This window comes from Atractosteus spatula, assembly GCF_055471065.1.
Source record: "Atractosteus spatula isolate fAtrSpa1 chromosome 10 unlocalized genomic scaffold, fAtrSpa1.hap1 SUPER_10_unloc_1, whole genome shotgun sequence".
Classification (NCBI taxonomy): Eukaryota; Metazoa; Chordata; class Actinopteri; order Semionotiformes; family Lepisosteidae; genus Atractosteus; species Atractosteus spatula.
This window is the reverse complement of record NW_028296612.1, coordinates 5,646,538-5,662,565: the sequence shown is the minus strand read 5'-3', so window position 1 is coordinate 5,662,565 and position 16,028 is coordinate 5,646,538. Positions and strand designations below refer to the sequence as shown.

The following is a 16,028-nucleotide window of genomic DNA, read 5'->3' as shown; positions in this document are numbered from 1 at the left end:
AATTCAGACACCGACAGGGGGAGCCCCGCACCCAGCATGTGAGTGACCCCAGTCTCTCTGTGAGGAGGAGGAGGAGGGGTCAGTGTCCAGTACTCACTGTAAGAGCACCCCCACACCAGGAGTGACCCCCAGTCTCTCTGTGAGGAGGAGGGGTCAGTGTCCAGTACTCACTGTAAGAGCACCCCCACACCAGGAGTGACCCCCAGTCTCTCTGTGAGGAGGAGGGGTCAGTGTCCAGTACTCACTGTAAGAGCACCCCCACACCAGGAGTGACCCCAGTCTCTCTGTGAGGAGGAGGGGTCAGTGTCCAGTACGCACTGTAAGAGCACCCCCACACCAGGAGTGACCCCCAGTCTCTCTGTGAGGAGGAGGAGGGGGTCAGTGTCCAGTACTCACTGTAAGAGCACCCCCACACCAGGAGTGACCCCAGTCTCTCTGTGAGGAGGAGGGGTCAGTGTCCAGTACTCACTGTAAGAGCACCCCCACACCAGGAGTGACCCCAGTCTCTCTGTGAGGAGGAGGGGTCAGTGTCCAGTACTCACTGTAAGAGCACCCCCACACCAGGAGTGACCCCCAGTCTCTCTGTGAGGAGGAGGGGTCAGTGTCCAGTACGCGCTGTAAGAGCACCCCCACACCAGGAGTGACCCCAGTCTCTCTGTGAGGAGGAGGGGTCAGTGTCCAGTACTCACTGTAAGAGCACCCCCACACCAGGAGTGACCCCAGTCTCTCTGTGAGGAGGAGGGGTCAGTGTCCAGTACGCGCTGTAAGAGCACCCCCACACCAGGGGTGACCCCAGTCTCTCTGTGAGGAGGAGGGGTCAGTGTCCAGTACTCACTGTAAGAGCACCCCCACACCAGGAGTGACCCCAGTCTCTCTGTGAGGAGGAGGAGGAGGGGGTCAGTGTCCAGTACTCACTGTAAGAGCACCCCCACACCAGGGGTGACCCCAGTCTCTCTGTGAGGAGGAGGGGTCAGTGTCCAGTACTCACTGTAAGAGCACCCCCACACCAGGGGTGACCCCAGTCTCTCTGTGAGGAGGAGGGGTCAGTGTCCAGTACTCACTGTAAGAGCACCCCCACACCAGGAGTGACCCCCAGTCTCTCTGTGAGGAGGAGGGGTCAGTGTCCAGTACGCGCTGTAAGAGCACCCCCACACCAGGAGTGACCCCCAGTCTCTCTGTGAGGAGGAGGGGTCAGTGTCCAGTACTCACTGTAAGAGCACCCCCACACCAGGAGTGACCCCAGTCTCTCTGTGAGGAGGAGGGGTCAGTGTCCAGTACTCACTGTAAGAGCACCCCCACACCAGGAGTGACCCCCAGTCTCTCTGTGAGGAGGAGGAGGGGGTCAGTGTCCAGTACTCACTGTAAGAGCACCCCCACACCAGGAGTGACCCCCAGTCTCTCTGTGAGGAGGAGGAGGGGGTCAGTGTCCAGTACTCACTGTAAGAGCACCCCCACACCAGGAGTGACCCCCAGTCTCTCTGTGAGGAGGAGGGGTCAGTGTCCAGTACTCACTGTAAGAGCACCCCCACACCAGGAGTGACCCCCAGTCTCTCTGTGAGGAGGAGGAGGGGTCAGTGTCCAGTACTCACTGTAAGAGCACCCCCACACCAGGAGTGACCCCCAGTCTCTCTGTGAGGAGGAGGGGTCAGTGTCCAGTACTCACTGTAAGAGCACCCCCACACCAGGAGTGACCCCCAGTCTCTCTGTGAGGAGGAGGGGTCAGTGTCCAGTACTCACTGTAAGAGCACCCCCACACCAGGAGTGACCCCAGTCTCTCTGTGAGGAGGAGGGGTCAGTGTCCAGTACGCACTGTAAGAGCACCCCCACACCAGGAGTGACCCCAAGAGGGGTCAGTGCAGTGTCCAGTCCCAGTGTCCGGCCAGGTGAGCTCAGGTGTGTTCTAGTGCAACTGTGGAACTGTGCAACTGTGCTCACACACACACACCGCTTCCCAGCTGCAAAGAGGGAGAAGGACCGGACCGGACCGGATAATCACAGCCTCTCGGCATGACCTGGGAGAGCCGAGCCGAGCCGGACCGGACCGGTACCCCCCCCTGCAGTGACCTTTATGCCCCCTCCTCGCCCGCTCGAGGACGGGTAGCGGGGGGGAGGGGTCACTAATTAACAGGTGTGACCAGTCTCATTAATTAAGCGCTGGCGTTCACAAACATCTCCCCAGTCAATCAATCAATCAATCAATCAATCAGTTTGTTATCGAACTGAACGAACGAAGGAACCGAATTACGGCAGAATCCCAAAACCAGTCTTTATTTTGTCCAGATTAAAAAATCCACCAATCGGGTGTCCGGGCGGGCGGGTGACGTCACCCGTTGCCAGGCAGAGGCACTGTCCTCAGGTTGTCTGGAGGAAGTGCAGTAAACACGAGGGACCCGTCTTCCTCCTCCTCCTCCTGCAGCTCCTCGGTCCCGTGTTCCAGCCCTCCTGTGACAGTCTGTGATAGTAGGATTCATCACTAAGAAGGGTCTTTATTTTACACAGCGCCTGTAATATTCTATTTTGAATGATAGAAGATGATTATTATTATTATTATTATTATTGTTATCATCGGAGCGCCCTCTGGCGGACAGCGGCGGTGTGCGCACCCTGCTACAGAGCAGAGGGGAGCAGGGCAGAGACAGGAGACACAGGGAGAGAGGAGCAGGGCGGAGACAGGAGACACAGAATCCCCACGCACAGGTCCTGCTCAGTTCATATTGAAAGGACAGTTACCCCTCTCTCTCTCCTCTCCCTGTCCTCTCCCTCACTCCCCTCTCTCCTGTCTCTCTCTCCTCTCTCTCCTCTCCCTCTCTCCCCTCTCTCCTCTCTCTCTCCTCTCCCTCTCTCCCCTCTCTCCCGTCTCTCTCTCCTCTCTCTCCCCTCTCTCCTCTCTCTCTCCTCTCTCTCTCCTCTCCCTCTCTCCCCTCTCTCCCGTCTCTCTCTCCTCTCTCTCCTCTCCCTCTCTCCCCTCTCTCCCGTCTCTCTCCCCTCTCTCTCCTCTCCCTCACTCCCCTCTCTCCCGTCTCTCTCTCCTCTCTCTCCTCTCCCTCTCTCCCCTCTCTCCCGTCTCTCTCTCCTCTCCCTCACTCCCCTCTCTCCCGTCTCTCTCTCCTCTCTCTCCTCTCCCTCTCTCCCCTCTCTCCCGTCTCTCTCTCCTCTCTCTCCTCTCCCTCACTCCCCTCTCTCCCGTCTCTCTCTCCTCTCTCTCCTCTCCCTCTCTCCCCTCTCTCCCGTCTCTCTCTCCTCTCCCTCTCTCCCGTCTCTCTCCCGTCTCTCTCCCGTCTCTCTCCCCTCTCTCTCCTCTCTCTCGTGATTAGTGGGTCTCAGTGGGTCCAGATGTCGTCCAGTTTTCACTGCCAGGAGCTGGACAGAGAATCTCTCCCAGCTTCTGGGAGCTCCGCTGTCTCACAGAGAACCACCTCCCTCCCCCCTCCTTAAACAAGAGCACAGGAACTGACCTCCGACCTGTGACCTCCGACCCCCTGACCCCCCGCGACCCCCCGGCCCCCGCCTCAGCAGGAGGTGGGGGGCCGGGGGCGGGCGATGACCCGGAAGGGCTTGACCTTGTGCACCACGCTGACCGCCCCCCGCAGGTCGGGCGGGCCCTCGCCCCCCGGGGGCAGGAACTCGAAGTCGCGCAGCAGGTGGGCGGCGAAGAGGAAGAGCTCGGTGCGGGCGACGGCCTCCCCCAGGCAGAGCCGGGCCCCACCACCGAACGGGAGCAGGCCGCGCGCCGCCGCCCCCGCCCCCCGGCCCAGGAAGCGCTCTGAGGGGGGGAGAGAGGGGGGGGGGGGGGGGGGGCAGACGGTCAGAGCCTAGTTCCTGCCGCGGGTTTTCGCGCGCGTCTGTCCGGGCGCGGCCTGCTGGCGCAGTACCGGGTCTGAAGCAGTAGGGGGCGCTCCACACGGCGGGGTCGTGGTGCGCGCCGAACAGGTTGGGAATGACCACCGTGTCCTTGGGGATGAAGTGGCCGGCGATGCTGGAGGGGGGAGAGGGAGAGAGGGGGGGGGTGACTGGTTACCACTGGTTACCGCACGAATTCTGCTACCTGCGCGACCGCCGTTCCTGTCCCACAATGCCCTGCGGCGGATGGCCCAGGGTGGGGCAGTTCGGGGCAGTGACATGTGCTCACCTGCTGTCCCTAGTGGCCCGGTGTGGCACTGCGAGAGGGGCGACCGGCCTGAGCCTCAGGACCTCGTTGATCAGGGCGGACAGGCGGGGCAGTGTCTGTCTGTCACTGTACACTGGACACCTGCTGACCAGCACCGAGCGCAGCTCGCTGGACACACTGGACTGGACCTGCAGAGAGAGGGGCAGCCTGTCACTGGACACTGGACACACTGGACTGGACCTGCAGAGAGAGGGGCAGCCTGTCACTGGACACCTGCTGACCAGCACAGTGGACACACTGGTCTGTCTGTCTCTGTACACTGGACTCCTGCTGACCAGCACCGAGCGCAGCTCGCTGGACACACTGGACTGGACCTGCAGAGAGAGGGGCAGCCTGTCACTGGACACTGGACACACTGGACTGGACCTGCAGAGAGAGGGGCAGCCTGTCACTGTACACTGGACACCTGCTGACCAGCACCGAGCGCAGCTCGCTGGACACACTGGACTGGACCTGCAGAGAGAGGGGCAGCCTGTCACTGGACACCTGCTGACCAGCACAGTGGACACACTGGTCTGTCTGTCTCTGTACACTGGACTCCTGCTGACCAGCACCGAGCGCAGCTCGCTGGACACACTGGACTGGACCTGCAGAGAGAGGGGCAGCCTGTCACTGGACACTGGACACACTGGACTGGACCTGCAGAGAGAGGGGCAGCCTGTCACTGTACACTGGACACCTGCTGACCAGCACCGAGCGCAGCTCGCTGGACACACTGGACTGGACCTGCAGAGAGAGGGGCAGCCTGTCACTGGACACCTGCTGACCAGCACAGTGGACACACTGGTCTGTCTGTCTCTGTACACTGGACTCCTGCTGACCAGCACCGAGCGCAGCTCGCTGGACACACTGGACTGGACCTGCAGAGAGAGGGGCAGCCTGTCACTGGACACTGGACACACTGGACTGGACCTGCAGAGAGAGGGGCAGCCTGTCACTGTACACTGGACACCTGCTGACCAGCACCGAGCGCAGCTCGCTGGACACACTGGACTGGACCTGCAGAGAGAGGGGCAGCCTGTCACTGGACACTGGACACACTGGACTGGACCTGCAGAGAGAGGGGCAGTCTGTCACTGGACACTGGACACCTGCTGACCAGCACCGAGCGCAGCTCACTGGACACACTGGACTGGACCTGCAGAGAGAGGGGCAGCCTGTCACTGGACACTGGACACACTGGACTGGACCTGCAGAGAGAGGGGCAGCCTGTCACTGGACACTGGACACACTGGACTGGACCTGCAGAGAGAGGGGCAGTCTGTCACTGGACACTGGACACCTGCTGACCAGCACCGAGCGCAGCTCACTGGACACACTGGACTGGACCTGCAGAGAGAGGGGCAGCCTGTCACTGGACACTGGACACCTGCTGACCAGCACACTGGACACACTAGACTGGACCTGCAGAGAGAGGGGCAGTCTGTCACTGGACACTGGACACCTGCTGACCAGCACCGAGCGCAGCTCGCTGGACACACTGGACTGGACCTGCAGAGAGAGGGGCAGCCTGTCACTGGACACTGGACACACTGGACTGGACCTGCAGAGAGAGGGGCAGTCTGTCACTGGACACTGGACACCTGCTGACCAGCACCGAGCGCAGCTCACTGGACACACTGGACTGGACCTGCAGAGAGAGGGGCAGCCTGTCACTGGACACTGGACACACTGGACTGGACCTGCAGAGAGAGGGGCAGCCTGTCACTGGACACTGGACACACTGGACTGGACCTGCAGAGAGAGGGGCAGTCTGTCACTGGACACTGGACACCTGCTGACCAGCACCGAGCGCAGCTCACTGGACACACTGGACTGGACCTGCAGAGAGAGGGGCAGCCTGTCACTGGACACTGGACACCTGCTGACCAGCACACTGGACACACTAGACTGGACCTGCAGAGAGAGGGGCAGTCTGTCACTGGACACTGGACACCTGCTGACCAGCACCGAGCGCAGCTCGCTGGACACACTGGACTGGACCTGCAGAGAGAGGGGCAGCCTGTCACTGGACACTGGACACCTGCTGACCAGCACGGAGCGCAGCTCGCTGGACACACTGGACTGGACCTGCAGAGAGAGGGGCAGTCTGTCACTGGACACTGGACACCTGCTGACCAGCACTGAGCGCAGCTCGCTGGACACACTGGACTGGACCTGCAGAGAGAGGGGCAGTCTGTCACTGGACACTGGACACCTGCTGACCAGCACCGAGCGCAGCTCGCTGGACACACTGGACTGGACCTGCAGAGAGAGGGGCAGCCTGTCACTGGACACTGGACACCTGCTGACCAGCACACTGGACACACTGGACTGGACCTGCAGAGAGAGGGGCAGTCTGTCACTGTACACTGGACACCTGCTGACCAGCACACTGGACACACTGGACTGGACCTGCAGAGAGAGGGGCAGTCTGTCACTGTACACTGGACATCTGCTGACCAGCACACTGGAAACACTGGACTGGACCTGCAGAGAGAGGGGCAGTCTGTCATTGTACACTGGACATCTGCTGACCAGCACACTGGACACACTGGTCTGTCTGTCTCTGTACACTGGACTCCTGCTGACCATGATCTACACAAACACACAATGACACACACACACACACACTGTACTCTACACACACACACAGTGATGTACACACACACAGTAATCTACATACACACGATGACACACAAACACAGTGATGGTTGTGTACCTGGGGGCTGTGCAGTAGGAAGGCGACAGTCCAGCTCAGCCAGGATGCGGTTGTCTCTGTGCCTCCGATCAGCAGGTCCACAATGGCCATGTGGACATGACCCTCTGTCAGAGCCTGGACACACAGGACAACAGCACAGCGAGGCAGAGGGTGAGACAGGACACACAGGACAGCAGCGCAGCGAGACAGAGGGTGAGACAGGACACACAGGACAGCAGCGCAGCGAGACAGAGGGTGAGACAGGACACACAGGACAGCGCCGCAGCGAGACAGAGGGTGAGACAGGACACACAGGACAGCAGCACAGAGAGACAGAGGGTGAGACAGGACAGACAGGACAGGAGCAGGGTGAGACAGGGCAGTGCAGGGTGTGACAGCAGGGAGCAGGGTGAGACAGGGCAGTGGGGTGAGACAGCAGGGTGCAGGGTGAGACAGGGCAGTGGGGTGAGACAGCAGGGTGCAGGGTGAGACAGGGCAGTGCAGTGAGACAGCAGAGCCCAGAATGGCTTCAGCTGGGATGTGCAGTGACCGGTCCTGTGTCCGGCTCTACTCTTGAGACACACCTCGCTCTCCGGCGCCCCCCCTGGACTCTCCAGGCTCTGCAGCAGAGCAGCTGTGATGTCGCCCCCAGTGCTACAGCCCAGGCGCTGCTTCTGCAGAGACAAGACTGTTACACTGACCCGTCTGTGTGTCTGAGTCCCTCTGTCTGTGTGTCTGTGTGTCTGTCCCTCTGTCTGTGTGTCTGAGTCCCTCTGTCTGTGTGTCTGTGTGTCTGTCCCTTTGTCTGTGTGTCTGAGTGCCTGTCTGTGTGTCTGTGTCCCTCTGTCTGTGAGTCTGAGTCCCTGTCTGTGTGTCTGTGTGTCAGTGGTCTGTGTGTCTGTGTGTCTGTCCCTGTCAGTGGTCTGTGTGTCTGTGTGTCTGTGTGTCTGTCCCTCTGTCCCTCTGTCCCTCTGTCAGTGGTCTGTGTGTCTGTGTCTGTGTGTCTGTCCCTCTGTCAGTGGTCTGTGTGTCTGTGTGTCTGTGTGTCTGTGTGTCAGTGGTCTGTGTGTCTGTGTGTCTGTCCCTGTCAGTGGTCTGTGTGTCTGTGTGTCTGTGTGTCTGTGTGTCTGTCAGTGGTCTGTGTGTCTGTGTGTCTGTCCCTGTCAGTGGTCTGTGTGTCTGTGTGTCTGTGTGTCTGTCAGTGGTCTGTGTGTCTGTGTGTCTGTGTGTCTGTCCCTCTGTCAGTGGTCTGTGTGTCTGTCCCTCTGTCAGTGGTCTGTGTGTCTGTGTGTCTGTGTGTCTGTCCCTCTGTCAGTGGTCTGTGTGTCTGTCCCTCTGTCAGTGGTCTGTGTGTCTGTGTGTCTGTCCCTCTGTCAGTGGTCTGTGTGTCTGTCTCATGACTGATGTTGCCTTTCACTGCCACCTTGTAATCCTCCAGATGCGCTCTGATGATGTCATCTCTCCTGGCCACAGCCTTCAGTAGGCGTGCGAAGGGAGGATTGGGTAGCCTCTGACGAGCAGATGGACAGAGTGTAAACAAATCAAACTGTGACCACAAATACTGCTGCACTGCTACCATGGCTGACACGATATTACTACTGCTCGTAATGCTGACATGCACACTAATTCTGACACTACGCACAACAGCAACGCCAGTGGTTACCCTGAGGAAGGGGAGGGAGTCCAGGATGCTGATCCAGGGAGAGCCCCACAGAGACACGATCTCATTCAGACAGGAGTGCAGAGAGCTCAGCTCGGGGTCGCCCTTCTCGTACTGGGAAAGACAGAACACAGACCCTCACACAGGCCCCAGAGGCACTCCTCACACAGAGAGAGGAGTCCAGACCCTCACACAGGCCCCAGAGACACTCCTCACACAGAGAGAGGAGTCCAGACCCCCACACAGACCCCAGAGACACTCCTCACACAGAGAGAGGAGTCCAGACCCTCACACAGGCCCCAGAGGCACTCCTCACACAGAGAGAGGAGTCCAGACCCTCACACAGGCCCCAGAGACACTCCTCACACAGAGAGAGGAGTCCAGACCCCCACACAGACCCCAGAGACACTCCTCACACAGAGAGAGGAGTCCAGACCCTCACACAGGCCCCAGAGGCACTCCTCACACAGAGAGAGGAGTCCAGACCCACACACAGACCCCAGAGACGCAGAGATGAATTCAGACCTGTTTTCCGAACACCAGTGTTGTAATGATGTTGCTGGCAGCCAGTGTGAAGTCTTCAGACAGATCCACTGGGGTCTCCTGATAGCCCAGCAGGACCTGACAGAGGGAGACCAGCAGAGACAGTGACACACTGCGTGTCCCACCCCTGGAAGAGTATACTGCATGTGAGATGTTTTTCAAGACTTTTCAAGACAGTTCTTACCAGTGTGAGGACCTCGTTCGGCTCAACGTGGCTTAGCACTACACTGAACACAGCGACGGCCTGCTTTGTGTTGAGACAGACTCTGCCCACCTGTTTCAGTCTCTGAGCCTCCTGGGTGATGACTGTCTCCAGGACCGAGGCTCGGCAGCGCTGCAGGGCGGAGTGGACCAGGCGCCTCTGAGCTCTCCACACCCCAGAGTAATCGCCCAGAGACAGATCCTTACCCCCCCCACACACCACGTCTCCTGGGGGAGAGAGGGGTTCATACACACACACTGACTGGACACTCCAGTACATGAACACTGCACTGAGAGAGAGAGGGGTTCATACACACACACTGACTGGACACTCCAGTACATGAACACTGCACTGAGAGAGAGAGAGGGGTTCATACACACACACTGACTGGACACTCCAGTACATGAACACTGCACTGAGAGAGAGAGGGGTTCATACACACACACTGACTGGACACTCCAGTACATGAACACTGCACTGAGAGAGAGAGGGGTTCATACACACACACTGACTGGACACTCCAGTACATGAACACTGCACTGAGAGAGAGAGAGGGGTTCATACAGACACACTGACTGGACACTCCAGTACATGAACACTGCACTGAGAGAGAGAGAGGGGTTCATACACACACACTGACTGGACACTCCAGTACATGAACACTGCACTGAGAGAGAGAGGGGTTCATACACACACACTGACTGGACACTCCAGTACATGAACACTGCACTGAGAGAGAGAGAGGGGTTCATACACACACCCTGACTGGACACTCCAGTACATGAACACTGCACTGAGAGAGAGAGGGGTTCATACAGACACACTGACTGGACACTCCAGTACATGAACACTGCACTGAGAGAGAGAGGGGTTCATACACACACACTGACTGGACACTCCAGTACATGAACACTGCACTGAGAGAGAGAGGGGTTCATACACACACACTGACTGGACACTCCAGTACATGAACACTGCACTGAGAGAGAGAGGGGTTCATACACACACACTGACTGGACAGTGTCGGTATTCTCATACCAGTGTAGGACTGAGGTCTGCCCGCGAAGTCTGACCACTTCTTCACCAGCGCCTCGCGAATCAGCTCAGTGCTGTTCAGCACCACCATATCTGCAGCACAGAGAGAGCGGTGTTCACTCGACACTCAGCACAGCGGCCGCTGCGATCCAGACTTCAGACAGAGGGAAGAGGAGCAGTGAGCCTGCCTGTCAGTAACGCTCCACATGTTGGTAGGGAATCGCATCCTGATGTGTCTGTGCTGTAAACGTCTGCAGGTCTGTGTTTCATGTTAACTGTATTTGTTTTGCTGTGGCAACATTGACTGTGCCCATCGGTCAAGTCAATATAGCGCCTTGAACTGAACTGGAACGAAACAGCAATTATAATAATAATAATATGAATAATAATGTTATTAATATTAATATTATTATTAAATAATATTAAGCAATTAGCAGAAGGCAGCCGCAAATCACCTCGCTGACCTGCGACAGATCTGCAGACACAATCCGTGATTCCTGCTCGAATTCCTGGTGCTCCTCAGGGTGACCAGCAGCTAGACTTCAGCTCAACCCTGGCAGTGTCACCCTTAGGGAGAAACAGCGCCCCCCCGGTCCCCGCAGGCACCCAGAGGTACTGCAGCCGGGGTGAGCCCTGCCCGCCTCACCTGTGCTCCCACAGCGCAGCCGGTATATGTTGCCGTAGCGACGCGCCAGGGACGTCAGGTGTTCGGGCAGGTGCTCCCGGGCGAGGTCGAGAATGTTCCCGAAGATCGGGAGGGAGGGCGGACCGGGCAGAGAGCGAGAGGGTGAGGGAGACGAGGACCAGACCTGAGAGAGACTGGACCAGAGCTGTCTGCCCAGAGCCCAGCCTGAGAGAGAGAGAGGGGTTAATACACTCCAGTACATGAACACTGCACTGAGAGAGAGAGGGGTTCATACACACACACTGACTGGACACTCCAGTACATGAACACTGCACTGAGAGAGAGAGGGGTTCATACAGACACACTGACTGGACACTCCAGTACATGAACACTGCACTGAGAGAGAGAGGGGTTCATACACACACACTGACTGGACACTCCAGTACATGAACACTGCACTGAGAGAGAGAGGGGTTCATACACACACACTGACTGGACACTCCAGTACATGAACACTGCACTGAGAGAGAGAGGGGTTCATACAGACACACTGACTGGACACTCCAGTACATGAACACTGCACTGAGAGAGAGAGGGGTTCATACAGACACACTGACTGGACACTCCAGTACATGAACACTGCACTGAGAGAGAGAGGGGTTCACACAGACACACTGACTGGACACTCCAGTACATGAACACTGCACTGAGAGAGAGAGGGGTTCATACAGACACACTGACTGGACACTCCAGTACATGAACACTGCACTGAGAGAGAGAGGGGTTCATACACACACCCTGACTGGACACTCCAGTACATGAACACTGCACTGAGAGAGAGAGGGGTTCATACACACACACTGACTGGACACTCCAGTACATGAACACTGCACTGAGAGAGAGAGGGGTTCATACACACACACTGACTGGACACTCCAGTACATGAACACTGCACTGAGAGAGAGAGGGGTTCATACACACACACTGACTGGACACTCCAGTACATGAACACTGCACTGAGAGAGAGAGGGGTTCATACACACACACTGACTGGACACTCCAGTACATGAACACTGCACTGAGAGAGAGGGGTTCATACACACACACTGACTGGACACTCCAGTACATGAACACTGCACTGAGAGAGAGGGGTTCATACAGACACACTGACTGGACACTCCAGTACATGAACACTGCACTGAGAGAGAGAGGGGTTCATACACACACACTGACTGGACACTCCAGTGCATGAACACTGCACTGAGAGAGAGAGGGGTTCATACAGACACACTGACTGGACACTCCAGTACATGAACACTGCACTGAGAGAGAGGGGTTCATACACACACACTGACTGGACACTCCAGTACATGAACACTGCACTGAGAGAGAGAGGGGTTCATACAGACACACTGACTGGACACTCCAGTACATGAACACTGCACTGAGAGAGAGAGAGGGGTTCACACAGACACACTGACTGGACACTCCAGTACATGAACACTGCACTGAGTGAGAGAGAGGGGTTCATACACACACACTGACTGGACACTCCAGTACATGAACACTGCACTGAGAGAGAGAGGGGTTCATACAGACACACTGACTGGACACTCCAGTACATGAACACTGCACTGAGAGAGAGAGGGGTTCACACAGACACACTGACTGGACACTCCAGTACATGAACACTGACCTGAGAGAGAGATGGTTTGAATTTTTAACCCTTACCTTTCCCACAGGAGGTCTGAGTAGCTGCTGAGGAGTTTGTTCGTTTCCTTGTGAGCTCTGAAAGACAAAACAGTGTCCCCAGCAGGACGAGCAGCGCCAGTGCAGCCCAGGCGGGTGGCAGGAGTGGACACCCCAACATCTCTGCAGGTGGCCTTAGAACTGTGCTGTCTGTCTCTTCCACTTTTAGGAGAACTGGCAGTTTTTCCAGCTGTCTGTGTTCGACTGCCTGTCTGACTCTCTGTGTGTCTGTGTGTGTCTGTGTGTGTCTCACACACTTTGTGTGTCTGTGTGTGTCTCGCTGTGTGAGTCTGTGTGTGTCTCACTGTGTGTGTGAGTCTGTGTGTGTCTCGTTGTGTGTCTCGCTGTGTGTATCTGTGTGTCTCACTGTGTGAGTCCGTGTATGTCTCACTATGTGTGTGTGTCTCGCTGTGTGTCTCGCTGTGTGAGTCTGTGTGTGTCTCGCTGTGTGTCTCGCTGTGTGAGTCTGTGTGTTTTTCCCTGTGTGTCTCCTTCCTGTCTGCCTGTCTCTGCTGCAGCGTGTCTCTCTCTGTGTTCCTGGACGGCCTGTCTGTGGTTTTATACTGCCTCTGCTCTCCTGCTGTCCACATCATCCCCATCCATCTCTTCCTCAAGGCTGTGAAAACAACTCTCGACCGTCCCCCACTGTCCAAGGTCAGAAAAACACAGAGGGAGAGTGACCGCATGGACTTCACGTTCCAGTGTCCAGTGTTCAGAGACAGACACCCCAGATTCCCTTATAAAAGCCTGTGACCAGTGTCCAGTGTTCAGAGAGACAGGCACCTCAGATTCCCTTATAAAAGCCTGTGCTCAGTGTCCAGTGTCCAGAGACAGACACCCCAGATTCCTTTTTGTAAAAGCCTGTGATCAGTGTCCAGTGTTCAGAGAGAGAGCCTGCGGTCAGTGTTCATTAATAAACCCCTTTCTCATGCCCTAGTGAAAGCCTGTGATCAGTGTCCAGTGTTCAGAGACAGACACCCCAGATTCCCTTATAAAAGCCTGTGACCAGTGTCCAGTGTTCAGAGAGACAGACACCCCAGATTCCCTCATAAAAGCCTGTGACCAGTGTCCAGTGTTCAGAGAGACAGACACCCCAGATTCCTTTATAAAAGCCTGCGCTCAGTGTCCAGTGTTCAGAGAGACAGACACCCCAGATTCCTTTATAAAAGCCTGCGCTCAGTGTCCAGTGTTCAGAGAGACAGACACCCCAGATTCCTTTATAAAAGCCTGTGACCAGTGTCCAGTGTTCAGAGAGACAGACACCCCAGATTCCCTCATAAAAGCCTGCGCTCAGTGTCCAGTGTTCAGAGAGACAGACACCCCAGATTCCTTTATAAAAGCCTGTGACCAGTGTCCAGTGTTCAGAGAGACAGACACCCCAGATTCCCTCATAAAAGCCTGCGCTCAGTGTCCAGTGTTCAGAGAGACAGACACCCCAGATTCCTTTATAAAAGCCTGCGCTCAGTGTCCAGTGTTCAGAGAGACAGACACCCCAGATTCCTTTTTGTAAAAGCCTGTGATCAGTGTCCAGTGTTCAGAGAGACAGACACCCCAGATTCCTTTTTGCAAAAGCCTGTGGTCAGTGTCCAGTGTTCAGAGAGACAGACACCCCAGATTCCTTTTTGCAAAAGCCTGTGGTCAGTGTCCAGTGTTCAGAGAGACAGACACCCCAGATTCCTTTTTGCAAAAGCCTGTGGTCAGTGTCCAGTGTTCAGAGAGACAGACACCCCAGATTCCTTTTTGTAAAAGCCTGTGGTCAGTGTCCAGTGTTCAGAGAGACAGACACCCCAGATTCCTTTTTGTAAAAGCCTGTGGTCAGTGTTCATTAATAAACCCCTTTCTCAGCCCTAGTGAAAGCCTGTGATCAGTCTCCAGTGTTCAGAGAGAGAGCCTGCGGTCAGTGTTCATTAATAAACCCCTTTCTCATGCCCTAGTGAAAGCCTGCGATCAGTGTCCAGTGTTCAGAGAGAGCCTGTGATCAGTGTTAAAAAGCCTGCGGTCAGTGTCCAGAGCAGGACCTGATAAATTCAATTCAACTTTATTGTCATGAAACTTACACAGGTGCACAGTACAGTGAAAAGTGTTTCTCATGAGTCACTCAGGTGCAGTATATAAATAGGACAGAAGATAAGACAGCAGACAGTAACACAATAGCAAGAACAGTAACATGTAATAACATAACATAAATAACACGTAATCAGAGAGCAGAGAGACAGGCAGGAGAAGAGCACTCTCCTCCGCTGGTGACACACACCAGCCGAAACGCCGTCGTCCCCCCTTCTCTCTCCAGCAGGGACTGGGAGGTCCGGGCGGGCCGCGTGAACTGGGCTCGAGCAGCAGGAACCACACGGAGACGTGTCTGTCTGTCTGTCTGTCTGTCTATCGACCCTCGGGGTGCTCGCACTGGGACACCCCCATCCATCACAGAGATCGGGTCAGGGACACCCCCAGATTACAGAGGAGGAGGGGAGGAGAGGGGGAGGAGAGAGACAGGAGAGACAGAGAGGAGAGAGAGGGGAGAGAGACAGGAGAGAGAGGGGAGAGAGAGAGGAGAGACAGGAGAGAGAGGGGAGAGACAGGAGAGAGAGGGGAGAGAGAGAGGAGAGACAGGAGAGAGAGGGGAGAGGGAGAGGAGAGACAGGAGAGAGAGGGGAGAGATAGGAGAGAGAGGGGAGAGAGAGAGGAGAGACAGGAGAGAGAGGGGAGAGAGAGAGGAGAGACAGGAGAGAGAGGGGAGAGACAGGAGAGACAGGAGAGAGAGGGGAGAGAGTGGGAAGAGAGAGAGGAGAGAGAGACAGGAGAGACAGAGAGGAGAGAGAGACAAAAGAGAGAGGGGAGAGAGAGAGGAGAGAGACAGGAGAGAGAGGGCAGAGAGAGGGGAGAAGAGAGGGAGGAGAGAGGGAGAAGAGAGGGAGGAGAGAGGGAGGAGAGAGAGAGGAGAGGAGAGAGAGAGGAGAGAGGGGAGAGAGGGGAGAGAGAGGAGAGAGAGAGGAGAGAGAGAGAGGAGAGAGAGAGAGGAGAGAGGAGAGAGGAGAGAGAGGGAGAGGAGAGAGAGAGGGGAGAGAGAGAGGGGTGAACAGGGATTTCTCACACTGAAGGAGAAACACACACATAATGAGCTCCACAGGGAGCAGAACGACACACGACACACTGCTACAGTTCTACACACACACACACACCACACACACAGCCCGGCGCGTCTCTGCCCATGGCCCAGCAAGCAGGGGGACCCCCGATGGCGGCCCACCCCCGTTCACGTCCTCACTCTGCAGGGGGGTGGGGGAAACCAGGAGCCTCGCCATCGTGGGGGGGGGGGCAGGACGTGCAGACTCCACACCGACAAGCGTCCAGACTGGCCCCCGGGGA

General features: G+C 56.7%; 1 protein-coding gene across 1 annotated transcript; it reads right to left on the bottom strand.

The window, feature by feature from the left end:
* Window positions 1–3,509: 3,509 nt before the first annotated feature.
* Window positions 3,510–15,964, bottom strand: cyp21a2 (cytochrome P450 family 21 subfamily A member 2). The gene is made up of 14 exons (XM_088908069.1): window positions 15,851–15,964; window positions 14,894–14,985; window positions 12,645–12,701; window positions 10,935–11,122; window positions 10,292–10,381; window positions 9,326–9,480; window positions 9,034–9,129; window positions 8,512–8,622; window positions 8,272–8,358; window positions 7,433–7,522; window positions 6,870–6,983; window positions 4,130–4,296; window positions 3,873–3,976; window positions 3,510–3,763 (listed from the first exon to the last, which is right to left on the bottom strand). Exons 1-14 carry the CDS (start codon window positions 15,962–15,964, stop codon window positions 3,510–3,512), a joined length of 1,719 nt encoding a protein of 572 aa, XP_088764195.1.
* Window positions 15,965–16,028: the final 64 nt, after the last annotated feature.

Bases quoted from the DNA above. Each gene is read 5' to 3' on its own strand.
- cyp21a2 (XM_088908069.1), bottom strand. From the start codon at position 15,964: ATGGCGAGGCTCCTGGTTTCCCCCACCCCCCTGCAGAGTGAGGACGTG. The intron at 10,382-10,934 runs GTGAGGCGGGCA...TCTGTGCTGCAG, and splicing joins GCTGCGCTGTGGGAGCACAG to ATATGGTGGTGCTGAACAGC. The intron at 8,359-8,511 runs GTAACCACTGGC...TCTGCTCGTCAG, and splicing joins ACTCCCTCCCCTTCCTCAGG to AGGCTACCCAATCCTCCCTT.